The sequence below is a fragment of the Micromys minutus genome (genome assembly GCF_963924665.1).
Source record: "Micromys minutus genome assembly, chromosome: 25".
Lineage (NCBI taxonomy): Eukaryota > Metazoa > Chordata > Mammalia > Rodentia > Muridae > Micromys > Micromys minutus.
In genome coordinates this window covers 7,507,504-7,524,134 of record NC_137960.1, presented here as the reverse complement: position 1 = coordinate 7,524,134, position 16,631 = coordinate 7,507,504, and the positions used below count along the sequence as shown (strand labels likewise).

At 47.5% G+C, this 16,631-nt stretch overlaps 1 protein-coding gene across 2 annotated transcripts; it reads left to right on the top strand.

The window, feature by feature from the left end:
- The first annotated feature begins 2,985 nt into the window (after nt 1–2,985).
- Nucleotides 2,986–13,669, top strand: U2AF1 (U2 small nuclear RNA auxiliary factor 1). Of its 2 annotated transcripts, none has more exons than XM_080938405.1 (8): nt 2,986–3,108; nt 5,780–5,867; nt 9,038–9,104; nt 11,848–11,897; nt 11,973–12,071; nt 12,407–12,540; nt 12,626–12,718; nt 13,398–13,669. In XM_080938405.1, the coding sequence occupies exons 1-8, from the start codon at nt 3,065–3,067 to the stop codon at nt 13,540–13,542; spliced, it is 720 nt and encodes a 239-aa protein (XP_080794531.1). In that variant the 5' UTR covers nt 2,986–3,064; the 3' UTR covers nt 13,543–13,669. The 2 variants fall into 2 exon arrangements, with proteins under 2 accessions (XP_080794531.1, XP_080794532.1); XM_080938406.1 differs by lacking the exon at nt 9,038–9,104 and adding an exon at nt 8,195–8,261.
- The last annotated feature ends 2,962 nt before the right edge of the window (nt 13,670–16,631 follow it).

Genomic DNA, 16,631 nt, shown 5'->3' with positions numbered 1-16,631 from the left:
AGGGCTAGCCTGGTCTACATAGTGAATTCTAGGCCAGCCAAGGCATAGCGAGACCCTGTCTCAAAAAATTAAGACAAAGCCAGGCGGCAGTAGCCCTTGCCTTTAATCCCAGCATTCAGAAGACATAGGCAGGTGGATCTCTGAGTGCAACGCCAGCCTGGTCTAGAGAGAGTAGACCAGGGGTGCAGAGAAATCTTGTCTTGAAAAAGTATTAAAATAAAAACAAACAAACCCAGAAAGATTGTTTTGGCCCAGAGACCATGCAAGCATGTGCTGACAGGATTAACCAATTGTCTAAACACTTGCAATTATGAAAGTGATAAGTATTGGTATTGATCTTGCAAAGACAATGCCAATATCTATCTATCCGTGGTGGGGCATCCCAATACTTCTCAAGTCATTTATTTTCCCTCTTCTTAAAGGACATAAAACTCCTTTCAGAAAGGGAGAGAAAGAAAATGTCAAGAGCATGACTATTCAGAAGTCATTTAGGATTCGTCGAGTGGCTGTGCAGAGCACCCAAGGCTGGCTTTTCTTCTAGGCAGGAAATATAAGAGGCAAAATGCCCACGCTCAGCACCTGTAGCCTTTCCAACCTGCCAGCTTCATGATGCCACCTGTTCCTCGGTGTTAGCCCATCCTGCCTCACTAGAAACGGCACCCTGCCTCCTCTCCTCCCCCCCCCCACTGCCGCACCCCCATCCCCACACTGTGCTTGTTCAAACTGAAGTTTTCTTGCAGCAGATTTCACAGAAAACCTGTCAGAGTGGTTTTCAGCTGTTTCCGGAAGGGAAGCTTTTCACTTAGGCAGGTTGCTTTACCCTTGAGTACTTTTGCATAGTTTTGCATATTCATGCTCATCTTTAAAGTTCAACTTGCTCCTGCTGCTTTGCAGCTTGTCACGGCCAGCTTACTGCTCTCCCTGGCATATGCTAGCATCCTCGTTACCAGCTCCATTGCTGGCAAAGATATTCCCACATATGCACGTATAAATCCCATTTACCACTGCCCCAGACAGGGTTTGTCTGTGTAGCCATGGCTCCCCAGGACCCACTCTATAGACCAGGCTGGCCTTGAACTCACAGATATTTGCTTGCCTCTACTTCAAGTGTTGGGATTAAAGGCTTGCACCACCACTGCCGGACTTGGTTATCTATATCCTTAAAAATAAAACTACTGGGGCTGGAGACATAGCTCAGTGGTTAAAAGCACTGACTGCTCTTCCAGAGGTCCTGAGTTCAAGTCCCAGCAACCACATGGTGACTCACCACCATCTGTCATGAGATCTGATGCCCTTTTCTGGTGTGTCTGAAGACAGCTCAGTGTACTTATATACATAAAATAAAAAATCTTTCTTAAAAAAAAAAAAAACACTGGGGATTGAGCCTAGAGCCTTTTGAATGCTAAACAAGCATTTATAATACTTTTTTTGGGGGGGGGAGTTCACTATGTAGCCCCATCTGGTCTGCAAGTCTATGTAGACCAACCCAGCCCTTAAATTCATATATATATATCCACTAGTCTCTGCCTCCCAAACATAGGATTAAAAGTATGCATGAACAGGCCCAGCTTCCCAGCCCCGCTTTTAATTTTTGCTTTTGAAGCCTTGTGGTGGTGGCACACACCTTAAGACCCAGCACTCTAGACACAGAGGTGGGTGGGTCTCTGTGAGTTTAAGGCCAGCCTAGTCTACAAAGTGAGTTCCGGGATAGCCAGGACTACACAGAGAAACACTGTCTTGAAAAACAAAACCAACCAAGCAAACAATCAAAAAGTAAAAAGATGCGGGTATACTTAGGACCTTGGGAGTCATGAAGGACCACCAGCCGGAATTGATATCACCGGGTCTGTATTCTTTTAAACTCTTGTCAGCTGGACCAATTGCTGAAATCTCCAAGTCGGTAATACAGTGTCTTCCCAACTGTATTAATTACTTTTAGTTGAGGGATAGGAGCCCAGTGATACAGAACTGGTGTGTCTGAATACAGCTACAGTGTACTTACATATAATCTTTTTTTTTTTTTAAGCTTAAAGATTAAACATCACACCAGCCACACAAGCCAAGGATGGGGATATAATTCAGTTGATAGAGCACTTGCTTAACATTCAGCATCCTATAAACCTGTTTGGTAGTGCACACCGGTAACCCTAGCATTCAGGAGGTAGAGGTTCAGAAGTTCAAGGTCATCTTCAGCTGTACATGGTAGGTCTGTAGCCTGATACATATATTAGACCATCTCATGGAAAAACAAAACAAAAGCCATCGCTGCAGTCTTTATCTATATACACGTCACAGGGTTTGCTCTTCTAATGTCTCCAAATAAGAGGTAAATAGATGTGACATGGTAGATGAGACATGGATAGTTGGATGGATTAATTAGTGAGGGGTGAATGGGCGTGTAGGACAGAAGGAAGGACAAACTAATGGGCTGGTCATCCATCCCTAGTTCCAGCAGCCAGGTTACTTCGTGAGAGCCTGTGCGGAGACCCCAGCTTCCCACAACGCTCTTTCACGGCTCGTTCTCGGGTGGAAGTGGCTCTATAGCCAGAGAGAGCAAGCAAAGTCATCAAACCCCACAGCCGGGGTCTCATCCTGAAATAAGGGGATTAGGTTATGCCTGGAAACTTGGTGACGTTAAGGTAAACTGGTGTCTGTGAGGATGCGGTGGGTTTAAACCCCTCCAGGAGGCCGGACGGGGTCCCTGGTTTACAGCTGCACCAGTGGGAGGCCTGGGACGGGAGGGCCAGCAAGGGGAGAGGGCGCGGTTCCAGCGCCGGGAGCGGGAAAAAGCGGCGCTGAGCACGCGCGGAGCCGCTGTCCACAGCCTAAGCAGCGGGCAAAGCGCGGGACCCGCCCGGACAGCAGGGAGTACGCAGGCGCCAGGGAAGGGGCGGAGCCTCCTCGCGTTCTTCGACCCGCCCCTACGCTGGCAGCGCCTTTTTCAATTGGACAGAGCCGCTACGACGGGCGGGGAGAGCGTCGTCGCGTCCGGTGACGTCTCCAAGGGGGGTTCGTGGGCCTAGTCGGCAGCGTCGGCTGCCGTGCCGGAGTCGTCCGCTGGAAAATGGCGGAATACTTGGCCTCCATCTTCGGCACCGAGAAAGACAAGTGAGTAGGGCCGGCCTGTCGGGACGTAGGCTGGGGAGGCGACGGGCAGCGGGTGCCGGCCGAGGCAAGCGGCGGTGGAGTCCAGGCGTCGCGGGTGACTCGGGCCTGGAGGCCTCGCGCGGCTCGGCGCCGCCGCCTCGTGGACCGGGCGGCGGGACCTGGCGGGCGGCTCGGGCTGGGCCTCGGCGCCTAGAGCTCCACGGCGGGCGCTCCATGCCGGGTTCTACACGGGGCCCTGCTCCACGCCGCTCTCTCACCGCTGCCCTGGGCTTCTGTGGCGACGTAACACGTTTCTTCAACTTTAGGCTTTTGAGTTGGGTCGGAAGTGCTGTGGCACCATCCTCGCTAGCATTCCGTCGCTGAGGCCGACCTTTGGGAGCGGTTTCAACCGAATAAACCTCGGGCCTGCCTAAGCGTAGGCGGACCCGCTTTTCTTTTTAAATTAAGGTTTGCTTATCCGTAGCCAACAGTTAGGGTAAGAGGAAAAGAAATAACAATATTCCCGCCTGTATTCGTATGTCGCCGTGGCACATACTCATTTGCAACGTGTTGGCTGAAATTTAGGTTAAGGCGAATGTCCTCAGACTCTTTGAAGGATAATTCCTACTTTGGAAACCTAAAGATTTAAGCGTCTGGCTTAATCTACTCCCAGTAAGTAGTCACCATCTTTATGTTTCTGAGTCTTGTACAAGGTTTATGCAGATGTCAGTCATGACGGTAAGTGTTTGCAATAGATAACATTTTTTTGGTGCCATATTCTCACTGTTAAAATGTTCTGTTTTCCAGGATGGAGGCTGTCCGATCAGGCACCTTTATACAGTCTACAGTGTTTGAAACAGGGGATGTTTCTAAAAGTCTCATGCCCGAATTGGTAGTCACTCAAGAGACATTGGATGTCAGGTCTAGGCCAGTCTTAGAGAATCTGAGGGATAAAGTCTGGGTTCTCAGGAAGGCTGTGCCTTGTGTTAATGACTCAGTGGTTCAGCGTGTAAACTGCTCTTGAAAAGGCCAGTAGTTTGGTTCCCTGAATCCCCCTCACTGCATCTGCTATCTCACAACCACCTGTAATGCCAGATCTGGGGAGATCCTTTGCCCTGGCCACCACAGGCACCTGCGCCTGAGTATACATCCCTACCCCACACACATATGCATAATTTAAAATAAAATAAAGCCTTTAAAGTTCTTTAAATCAACAATCTAAGCCAGGTGTGGTGGTACATTATTGTCAGCACTCCAGAGGTAGGTAGGTGGATCTCTGAGTTCCAGCCTGGGCTACATAACAAGTTCCAGGACATAACAACCCTGTCTCGAAAATACATGCAAACTTGTTTGGTGCTATGGAAGAGTGCCGTCTCTAAATCCTGAGGTTACAGAGCAGGGCTGGAATATGGTGAAATGTGTCTGCTAGTTCTGACACAAGGTTTCCCTGCATCGATGCCTAAAGCCTAGCACTGCAAAGCCAGAGGCATAGTAGTTCCTGCCTCCATGTTTGGGTCTGTAGTAAAGGGCCATCTCAGCAAACTACTCAGGTGCCTATTAACTTTGGGGCTTTTTAAGTGGTGAGTCTTTACCATCAAGTATGTAGCTGTGGCTTGTTTTCTAGACCTAGTTTGTCCAGCAGATCACCCTTCTTTTGCTTCTCTGGCTGTTCCAAAACAGGGTTTCTCTGCATAGCCCTTGCTGTCCTGCCATGCTTTGTAAACCAGGCTGGTTTCTAACTCAGACCTGCCTGCTTCTGCCAGCAAGCTGAAGTGTTTGCTGGGGGTGCAGGTTTGAGAGCTATTTCATGTGGAACCCTTGAGTATTTTCAGCCAGAAGTTTGCTGGTTCCAAGGTATTTTTTAAACAAGCTCTTTGTTTTCTGTTGATTTTCTAGAGAGATATTAGCTAATCAAGTTAGGTTGTATGAAGTGAGGAGATGGTTAGCCATCATTCTTCTTCCACATAAACTCAGACCTACTGTCCGATCAACAACAGAACTGGTCTTCATGGTCCACCCTGTGACCTTCAGCCTTCACTCCAGGGCAAAGACTTAAGCATGTGGCTCTTTCTAAAGTGTGGGGCGGTATTCCTGCTTCTGCAGCTGACATCTGCATAGGGAAGCTGCAACATGTAAAAGTCCAAGCTGCAGATCTGCAGGCCGCCCAGCACCTGGTAGTTGTGGTTGCTTGTGGCTCTGTGGGGTGGTAAAATGCTCATGTGTGGTTTGTGAGGTAGGCTAGCTCTCCACATGGCGCATTTGCACTGAGGTGAAGCCGAGAGACCAGTTTGGAAATTTCCTCTTGGTTTAGTACTTGAGTTAGAGAGAGCCTGGACTTTGTTTTTGTTTTCTTTAATGCACTCAGGCCTGTGAGCTAGCACCACATCCTCATCCTTGGAACAGTGCCTCCATGGCACTGTCCTCATTTGTAGGTGGCACCCAGGACCCACAGAGTGAGACAGTCTTAAAATGTTCAAAGGCAAGGGGGCTTAGGGTAGCAGGAGGCAGGTTAGAATTCGAGCCCTTCTGTGGGGGAGCTAGAGTAGTGGCCTCACACAGCCTGCTAGAGGGCACAGCCAGCAGGAGCTGCCTGGCTTGGGTATCGTGGAAAAAAGTAGCTGGGAAGTAATTTCAAGTTAATGATTTTGCCACATCTTTCCAGAAATAATCAGTTCTTATTTTCCCTTTACAGAGTCAACTGTTCATTTTATTTCAAAATCGGAGCATGTCGTCATGGAGACAGATGTTCTCGGTTGCACAATAAACCAACCTTTAGCCAGGTTTGTGTGTTGGGTTTTTGTTTTTAATTTAATTTTATTTTTTCACAAATTATCAAAAGTTCTTGTACTTTCAGGACCGATTAATGTTCCTACTCACTCAGCAAATCAAATCTTCCCTCTGGTTTTATTTTGCATTTGTTGCAGGGGGTGATGGACCTACCCCAGTGGGAAGTCTTGTTCTTGACCTTAGAGGAACTTTTTAAAATATAGTTGGGTATTGGTTGAACCTGAAGTTCACTGCCCTTCTCCCTAACGGAGAAACAGTGGATCCAGGGGGAATTTCTGCTTTCCGGGCAATAGTGATGCAGTCACTGGGTGAGACATGCTGGCATGGGTGTCTATCAGCAGACCCGGCATACTCTAATACCCAGAGGTCCATGGTTTGGCACCACAAGGCATCATGAGCATAGAAACTGAAGATGGACATAAACTGCTTGTTGGGGTTTGAGTTCACTGAGAGGTGTTTGTTCTCTTAGGTGAGGTCTGTCCAGGTTAAACTCAGTCCAATCTTACTTTCTTTGGTGGGGCAGTAGGGATTGTTGGGGGGGGGCATTTTGGTTCTAGCACAGACAAGCTAAGAGATGGGAGATTGGAAGGTCTACTGAATCTACTAGATTGGACTGTTGAGTTCATAATTTGTTCAGTCCCAGCCTCCTTACAGCAGTTCTAAAGCTACAGATACATCTTTTTAAAGGATGCATCTTTAATGTGTTTTTTCTTCTTGCATACTATATTATTTATCTGCAGAAGGTTAAGACATTTGCAGAACAAGTAGATACAAAGAAGAAAGGAACCTTATTTTAGAATGTAAGCCCCCAGGAAACCACAACATGGATGTTTATAGAGGGGAGAGCAAGATAGGTTTTTCTTCCCAATTATCCTTGACTGCTCCGTGGTTAGTGTAGGAGGCATCTGTCCTCTAATGACCCTAAAGGGTTCCTCTCTTTTTGTGATTTTAAGATTTATCAAAGCATCTGCTTTAAACTGTTATGAGTGTGTTGTTTATCTATCTATTAACAAAATCTTCCAGCTAATCTAGTGATCTTAGGCTGCTGACTCTGCATGCAGAGTCTTTGTGCTTGATCGACAGGCAGAGAGACTGCTCTCAGTGCTCTCTGAGGCAGAGCTGCACACAGTTGCCTTAAGAGCTCTAAGCATCCAGGCCTAGAACAAAGCAGGGAGGTGGGCCCCCTATACTGTGATGAGCTCAACACTACAGCAGTTACCTCAGGTTTGGTTGACTAGTCAGAGGTAACTATAGCTTCCCCTTTTACATTGCTTTCCCTACAGTGAGCGGCTTTTGTCTGCCCCAGTACTGGGGAGGTAGGAAGTTGGGTAAAGTCTGAGAGACCTCTGAAGGTGCAGGCCTACCCAGCCAGGGTGCTTGAGAGCTGGCTGCTTTAACTCAGTGGTTCAGTGTGAGTGTTCTAATATTCAGCCTTCCTCCCAGGTGGGTTCCAGCAGCAGACCTGTCTCCCAAACACAGTTCTTCACCCTACACCCTTTGAGCACAGCCGGAAGCTGCACTCTGGTCTGCAGAGTGCTTAGAACTGCTTGCTTTCCAGCAGGTTGTTGAGAGGCAGTCTGTTGGCTAGCACGATTGTAGTGTTACTCAGGGTGGGTTTCTTTGTAAGCTCTAGTGATGTGGACGTGAGATTGATGTACCATATTAGCTTACTAACTTAAACATGGTTTGTTTTTTCAGACAACTTGATTTTAAGAAGAACGGTACAGTGTAAGGTTTCAAGTCTGCCTGATCCAGTTAAAAGCACAAGGGTTAAAAGGATTTTTCCTTAAAAAGAAGGATCGCAAAAGAGCAAATGTTTTTAACTATTGTATTATGTAAACAGAGACCCACCAAGAAAGTGTAAATAAGAGTCAGGTATCCAAGACAACTAACGTGGCTGCTTTGCTAAGAGACCAGAGACCTTTCATACTGCATACAGTTGAAGTATGCTTTTGGTTAAGACAGCTTTGTGTGGGAAATATGATTATGTGAGTTTTGACATGTTGTATCCTGGCTTGAAGTACAAGAAAATGTTAGTGTTCTCTCATCTTGTATTGAAGCACTTTATCATTGGTAACGGGGACCACTCAAAACAACAGATAAAATTTCTTCTTGGTTGCTGGCTGACTTGACACAAGTCACTGCTCAAACTCTGTTTTCATAATATGATGGTTTTGGTGTACTCTGCACAAGACACCAGTGTCTGACTAGTGAGAAAACAACAAACGTTAACCGTTTGCAAACAAACTGTCTCTTTGCAATTGTCTAATGTATGCACAGCAGCCAGTAGAATTCCCCTTTTTATTTTTTTTCCCCGCAGACCATCTTGATTCAAAACATCTATCGTAATCCCCAAAACAGTGCACAGACGGCTGACGGCTCACACTGTAAGTCCCACAGTTGGAGAAATTTTTTAAACGATGGTGTTCAAGAGCCCACTCTTAATTGAGACATAACGCTGGCTCTGAGCTGCTGACATAGAGCTGTTGCAAACAGGACACGGTGCTGGAACCTCGTGGCGCACAGCCAGAACTTGACAGGGGCCACAAGCGCTCAAGAAGCGCTCCTCTAGGGAAAGTCACTGGCCGGCCTCTCCTGTTGACTTATGTTTGTCACGAGAGTGCCCGTCTACATGATCGGGTTCTAACCCGGGCAGCCGATTGTTGGCCTTTACTGTGACTGAACCCTGGCCTTTCTTAAGTTCTTTCTGTAAAGTTAAAATGGTAGGAATATTAAGGAATCAACAAGGTAAGTTGCCCAGTACGTGTGGGTTTTATTTCACCATTATAATTTTTCCTCTAGGAAGTGGAGATTTCATGACATGAGATATTGTATTTCTCTGGTACAGCGCTTGGTTCGTCGCAGGTTCAAGCACTTTTTCTCTCAGTCTCTCAGCTAAGCTGGTGCCATCCTTGCTTGGCTGGCACTTGGCAGGAGAGTCCGCTGTGAGCAGAATTGCAATATTGGCATCTCATGAGATCTCCCAACACTGCAGTGTTAGTGTAGTTCAAGACAGCCACCAACTAAGGGGACACCTGCTCAAGGGAAATAACCTGCTCTCTTACAGCACTGACTCAACTGACGCGATCGATCGTCACAGGCAGCCGGTTAAGTGTGAACATTTAATTTCCATAATATAAAGTTGTTGCGTTTTGTATTTCAGACCATTGCCCTCTTGAACATTTACCGTAACCCTCAAAACTCTTCCCAGTCTGCTGACGGTTTGCGCTGTAAGTTCATACAAGTTCCTTCCCTGGTTCCCTGGGCTTGCGTGTCAGAGCTCAGTGTCCATCCACCCGGTCTGCTGTGCTAGTGTCAAGAACCGCGTCCTAGACATAACAGGAGCTGTTGTCCCCACTGACCTGCTGGAGATCTGAACTCCTGCCCCTTAGTCAGGATGACAGTGACTGGCAAGGGCGCCCTTGAAGTAGTTGGGACTTGCTGCTCTTGCTCCCTCCGCACTTGGACCGTCACCCTGGGATGCACTGGGATTGAGTTGGAGGACTGCTCTTCCCTCTGAAGAGCAGCGGCATCTGAATGGCTCTCGCTTTCTGGAACTCGGGTGGAAATTGCTTAGAAATTTTAAGATTTTTGTTGCTTATTAGCCTCATTTCCATAAGCTGCATGTCAGAGGTCATGCTCTATGTGAGGGCCTTGTTCTGAGTGTTTCCCAGGTGAGGGTCTGCAGCCCGCACTGACCCGTGTAGGTATGCTAACCAGGTGAGCGCTCGGCAGAAGAGATGCTCAGTGTCTAGCCACCCACTTTCCAAAGATAGCATCTTGAGCATCGGGAGGTAGTGTTATACTTGGTGATAAGGGGTACACAATGGGGCAGCAGCCTAAGCTGGCTTCAGTAAGCCTTGCACATCTTCCTGTGCTGAGAACTACTATAGTTCTACAGTGGAGCACTGGGATGCAGTTGTGTCCAAACTCAAAGTAGACTCCCCTTGGATGGCCACAGGCTAAATCTACCACACCCCTCACCAAAACCTTCATCTCTTGTTGGCCTGCCCTGGGTAAATAAAATGGTCCCAGGATCACCGCCTACTGGAGCTGGCCAGGCTGGGAAACCTCTGGTGCACGTGTCTGTGTAGAAGGGGCTTTTCATGTGTTTTTCCTGCTGAGGTGCTAGGTGTTTGTGACGCTATCCCTGACCTGACAGTAGAGCACTCTACCGAGATAGCAGTCACCTGGCAGTCAATCCCTGGCTTAAATACTTGGTTTTGTTTTATTGTTAGAAATAAGGACTGTAGGAGGGGGGAAATGTTTATATGTGGCTTTATTAAGTAATGTTTGTTCATGTGCCTGCCCTGCCCCTGGGTATAAGCAAATGGAAAACAGGTGATTGGTAACAGTGGTTGTTCACTTGGGGACTGCTTTCCTGACAGGATGTTGTGTTTGTTGTCTCTATTTGCAATTCACAGTATGTTTTGAGGTGTACTGTAAACTGAATTTTCAGCTCTTACTAAATCTTCCAGGCTTGGGGTCCCGGTTGTAGAAAATAAATGAAACTAACTTTATTCTAGAGCGAGTTAATTCCCAGCTTGACATGTGTAAGAAAATGCATTTCACATACACAAAATAAAGTTAAATGGTAGTCTCTGTTTTAAGAATAATATTTCTGTAAGAAAAATAGTCATTTTCTAACTTATACTTAAAATACACTGAGCCCACTGGTATTCTGATCAGCGTCTTGGTGTGCTGGTCTCGGCCTTTGGGTCATCTTGACAGGTGGGAGCTGGAACAGAATAGGCATGTTCGTCAGTCTTAAAACCACCACCAAATATTCGTCAGAGCTTTGAGCATGAGAATGTTTTTTTCCTGTTCTCATTCTACCTGATTGTAGAAGCCTTTGACTTTAGCTGCTACAATCTGCCTGTGGAGCAGGTTCCTCAGTCTTTTGCTGTTGCCTGTGACCTCTTCCTTCTCAGGTGGGGCCAGACACCCCTGAAGGTTTGGTCAGGTACCACATATGGGCATGCTCATGTCAAGAGAGCCTGGTGCATTCAATAAAATTGGGTTTTCAGGCCAATTCACTTTCTCAAAAGTCAGAATAACTAAAAACAACCCCCAGACAAGTTGGAAAGGGAGCTGCAGTTATTCGAGTCAGAACAGGCTAGCTCCCAGTTTTAGTTACCAAATGAGTCTTGAGCAGAATTCAAGGTACTGCTCCACACCCAATCACATGCCTTGTGGGATGCACCAGAGAGGCAGGTGGGCTTGTGAGCTCTCTGCTTGTCCGGGAATATGGTTCACAGAAGGGTTCAATTAAATTCAGACCCAGCATGGCACCAAAACTCCCATAAGGCCCTTGCCAGCTGTTTGGAACCTGAGTTTATTAACACACCAATTGTGTGGTGTCTTGGGTTGAGGTTGAGGGAGTGATGATTGGGATAGACTGGGCAGACGTGCTCATGAGCAGCCATGACTTGAGTTCCTGCATGTAGCTTGTGGAGAGGGGATTTGGTGCAGAGGTTGGGAACACCTTCAACAAGGTCTAACTATCTTTATAGCAAGACATCCAAACTGCTGAAGTCTGGTGGCTTTGGTTTCAATCACATCAGAAAGAATTTTCTAGCATTCAGTGGTTGGCACTGTATAAAGGCACATGAGCTCTTGATGACTCACCCTTGTTTCAGCTTCCACTTTGACCCAACAGAGGGGAAATCAGTGTACTTTCTGGCCTCCAGTCTTAAGGAATACATTTTTATACTTAAAAGTTCTTAATTCAAGAGTTACCTTTTTCCTTGAACTTTGTGTAGCCCTTTTGGTACCAAATAAAGCTGGCTGTGGTTTTGGTAGCCAGGACTAAGGCTGTGGGCATTTAAGATCTCAGCAACTCCAAGGCACAAGCAAGTCGGTGCTCCTGTAGCATGCAGCTCTGGCCTGGCGTCCTCTAGACAGTCACTGTAGCAGCTGAGCTTGAGGGCAGCAAGGCCACAGTGCTCACCAGCTGGGTGTCTTTGACTGCAGGTGCTGTGAGCGATGTGGAGATGCAGGAGCACTATGATGAGTTCTTTGAGGTGAGTGCTGGGCGAGGGGGTAGCCTTGAGAGATGGGGCTGTGTGCGGTGCTCCTCAACTCCTGTTCTCCTCCAGGAAGTCTTCACTGAGATGGAAGAAAAGTACGGGGAGGTTGAGGAGATGAATGTCTGTGACAACCTAGGAGACCACCTGGTGGGGAACGTGTATGTCAAGGTACAGACTGGTGGGTGCTGTGGGTTGCCATCCTGGTGACTGGCTTTAGTGAGGAGTAAGAACTCTAGGGTTGAAGCTGCTTGGATTGGCACAGGTTAGACTATATACCTTGTTCCTTTTCTGAAGTAACACTGGACAGATCTCACATTTACTCTTAGTGGATTAGCACTGGGCTGTCTGGAGTTCATCTGGGGAGGGTTGGCTGGTTCAGTTTGACTGCGTCATCCCATAAGTGTTCTGCCTCAGTGAGTGTGTAGCAGTAGTAGAGTAGAGAATCAATTCTTAGCAACAGAGCAGTGGAGTGGCGAACACTTGGCTATGCTTTACCTTTTCAGTTTCGACGTGAGGAGGATGCGGAGAAAGCTGTGATCGACTTGAATAACCGCTGGTTTAATGGGCAGCCAATCCATGCAGAGCTGTCCCCAGTAACTGACTTCAGGGAAGCCTGCTGTCGCCAGTATGAAATGGGGTAAGGAAGCAAGAGCGTGACTGGTGTGGTGGGCAGAGCTCAGTCAGCGGGGGCACAATATAACATGTCTGGATTTGACCCACAGGGAGTGCACAAGAGGGGGCTTCTGCAACTTTATGCATCTGAAGCCGATCTCAAGAGAGCTGCGGCGGGAGCTGTATGGGCGCCGGCGCAAGAAGTGAGTCCGGGGTACAGGATGAAGTGGGGTGAGGGGTGAACTGGGAAGCTCCTCAGGGCCGAAGGAAAACCAGGCCTCAGACTGCCTCGTCCTTAATGAGTCTGCTCAGATCCTGGTGCGTTATCTCAAATATAAAATGGGAGACTCCTGCCCCTTTTATGCAGGAAGGCATTCTGGTGGTGTGCTGGTTATCTGGTTTTGCCTACAGTGGGCAGTGACACTAGGGCCAACTTGCTGTACTGCTGACAGGTCGGCACCGTGCACTTGTTTTCCTGGCCCTTGGTCACAGCAAGGGTCAGGATGAATCAAGTGAGTTCACTGATTCTAGATGGTTCCTTCTCACCCTAAAAAATGGCCCAAAGAACTCTGCCTAGCAAGTCTTGATGTGGAGCAGGTTGGAAAAGAGCTAAGCATGGCAAGCCCGTGGGTGTCTTCTGGGTATGCGTCCAGAGCTCACTGCTGCCCGGCCTGCATTTGTTTTGTGATTGCCCACAGCATTTGGGTTGGTTCTGAAAGCTCTATTATACTCAACACAGCACAGCCATTCAGTTTGGAGGGGCGTCCTTGAAGATAGCATCTAAACTGGGCTCATTTCATACGGGCTTGCAGGCCACTGGCCTCGTGTCCTCTGCAGTCAGCTGTCAGGCTCTGCTTCTGATGCCATCTTCTTCTTGTCCAGGCATAGATCCAGGTCCCGATCCAGGGAACGGCGTTCCCGATCCAGAGACCGCGGGCGCGGTGGTGGAGGTGGAGGTGGAGGTGGCGGAGGACGGGAGCGTGACCGGAGGCGGTCAAGAGACCGGGAGAGATCTGGGCGATTCTGAGCCGAGCCTTTTTACCGTGTGTCTGCTAGACAGTGTTGTAGTTGGTTGACAAGCCAGTTCATAATGGGATTTTTTTTTTAAAAAACAACAAAAAAAAACAAAGATGGGTTTCTGAATAAAATTTGTAGTGATACAGTATTGGTGTGACTTCTTGTAAAGTCTTCGCAGTTTCTCTTCTAAAAGTGCTAGCCCCCGTGTTCCTTGAAGTATGTTCATATTGTGTGGTGTTTAAAAATTTAAATTGGCATGAAATCACAGCAGATGGAGGGCAAGGAGCTGCTCTGATATCCATGGGGACCAGGAGCTTCTTCAAGGCTTGTGGGGTCTCTGCCTTTCTCTGCTCTTCACAGCATATGAGCCCTTGTCCTGCTATGACCCTTTGAACACCCAGCATGAGGCCACTGACCATATTTGCAAAAAAACTTGTCCTAGAGTGAGGTGACCTATAGGGTCACATGACTGTGTGTCTTCTACCTGGGACTTCAGTAGTCATGCAGTGTGCATGCCTGGTGGGACAAGATGGCTGGCATGTGTTTAAGTGCCCAGGAAATGATCTGTGTGAGAATGTTTCACCAGCACTCACCATGGTCTAAGGTCTTGTGGTGGATTTTGCTCTTTGTTGAGAGCTAAGATGCTGCTGCCTAGGTACTGTGACAGATGTTGACATACTGTGGCCTCAGTGCCAGGCCTGGGTAACACTTAGCTACTTGCATCTGGACACCTCTTCATCCTGGGCAGGAACCCACTGTGGGTGTCCAGTGGACAGCTCTAGTAAGCATCTGGTCACTAATGTGTTCAGAGCATTGCTCTTGGGGTAAGAGAATGTGGGTCTGTCCTTAGACACAACACATCAGAAGATACTACTCCAGTTTGTGTCATGCTTTATGATTTAGGCTCCAGAAAGAAGTTCTTAACTTTTAGGGGTCGGATGACCCTTTCACAGGGGTCACCAAGGACCACCAGAAGATTATGATTCATAACAGCAAAATTTCTGTTTTAAAGGGTTTATTATATATAAGTACTGTAGATGTCTTCAGACACACCAGAAGAGGGCATCGGATCCCATTACAGATGGTTGTGAGTCACCATGTAGTTGCTGGGAATTGAACTCGGAACCTCTGGAAGAGCAGTTGGTGCTCCCAACCACTGAGACATCTCTCCAGCCCTAGACTCGGCTCTTGAGTCTGCAGTGTAATGTATTTGGCATTAGCAGTGTCTTCAAACCTTGTTAAGGTTTTATTTTGCCTCATAACTCAAAGGGGTAGGAGATGTAAGGCCAGAGTGTGAGGCAGCTGACCCGGTGTGTCCACAGTGGAGAGGTAGGTGAACGCCATCACTGGCCTCACTTCCTCATCAGCCTATGGAATGGTGCAGTCCATATTTTGGGTGTGTCTCCTCACTGTAATGAACGTAATCTTCATGGATGTGCCCAGAGATCTGCTTCTACATCTCGTTGTCATTGTCAATATCCCTGACTGGGACTATTTTCCCACCAAAATGACAAGAATAAACATTACAACCTATTTAGCAAAACAAGCTCTCCTGACAGAAACAAAGGCACTGGACCCTGGCCTTGGCTTCCCTTCCCCTGAGCAAGGACTGTTCAGTCCTGGAGAAGATACAACACCATGGACTCATCTTGGAAGCAAGGGGAGAACTACCCCTCACTAGGCACAAAACCGGCCAGCACTTGGATCAGCTACTTCCGGCCTCTGGAGCTTTGAGCAGTGCGTTTCCTGCCTCAAACGGTAGCACGCAAGAGTGATGTTAAGGTTTTGATGTGGCTTGTTCCCCACAGCCTCCTGGTGCTGTTTCAGAAGGCTGTGAGCCTTCAGGAGGCAGAACCTCAATAGAAGGAGCTGGTCAGTTCTGGAGACGACCTTGATGGTATAGCTCTGGCCAAGCTCTGTTTTCAGTGCCCTCTTGGAATCTGAGCTGATCTGAGATTTGCCGTTGCTATGACCTCACCTGCTGCTGTACCTTATCAAACCTTGAACTCTGTTCTTCAAACCATAAGCCTTTGAATTACTTTGGTCAAATATCTATCAAAGCTTCAAGAAAAGCCACTAATGCAGGTGAATAGAGAATTAAGTATCTCCAACAGGGACTGTCCCAATTTCACCTTGTATTAGTGTCAGGACAGAACATCTGGTAAATGATGGGTGTTTGTCACCTCTTTCACCTCAGCTTTTGAGTCAGAATCTACCTTTAATCAAGCCGTTCCTTTCCGTCACCCAGCAGATGTCTGTAGGTTCGAATAAAAGGTTGTGGGGTTTTTGTTTTGCTTTCTTTTGTTTAGCAAAAGCTTTCACGTTTCTCCTAGTGCAGGACTGATTGCGGACTGTTAGGTTCAGTCTGGGGGCCTGACAGCCTTAACAGATCAGCATCGCCTCAATAGGCCAATTAAATAGGGAAAAGTAGAAAAGGGGAATGTATTGAATGTGGCCAGCTTGAGAAGTGAATCAAAGAAGCCAGATAGATGCACCACCTCCTCCTCCCACCCCTGCCGCTGCCTCAGCTTCCCAGTTCATCTTCAAGAGACTCTAGCAGGAACATTTTGTTGTTTTAATTAATTATTGCATGTGAACATGTGGAGTTCAAGCACAACCTTCAGGAGTTGGTTCTTGCTGAGGCTAGGTCTCCTCTGGTCCCACCCTGGTGGATGGGGGTCTCCTTGTTTCTGTGCACTCAGTCCAGGCTGGCCCACAAGCCTCTTACTATGAGTACTAAATCTAGATAGATCTGTACCACACAGCTGCCTCCGGCTTTTTAAGGCTCTGGGACTTGTGTACCTTTACTAGGGCAGCCACATCGACAGCCTGAAGTTTAGGTTTGAATGGAGGCCAGAGATGTGCACAGCAAAGAGGTCTAGTCAAAGCGTGCTCCTGTCCATCTTTAGTTCTCAGCTCCGAGGTTCTGCAAAGCAGTCTCACAAGTTGTCAGAACTGAGAGAAATCTCAGTGTGCAACAAGTTGCCTTCTTGTTGGCTTTGTCACAGCATTGGACTCCTGAAGGAATTCTAGTCCCATAAAGTCCATTGTTCCATTTTTTTTTTTTTTTTTTTTTTTTTTTTTTTTTTGCAGGAGTGG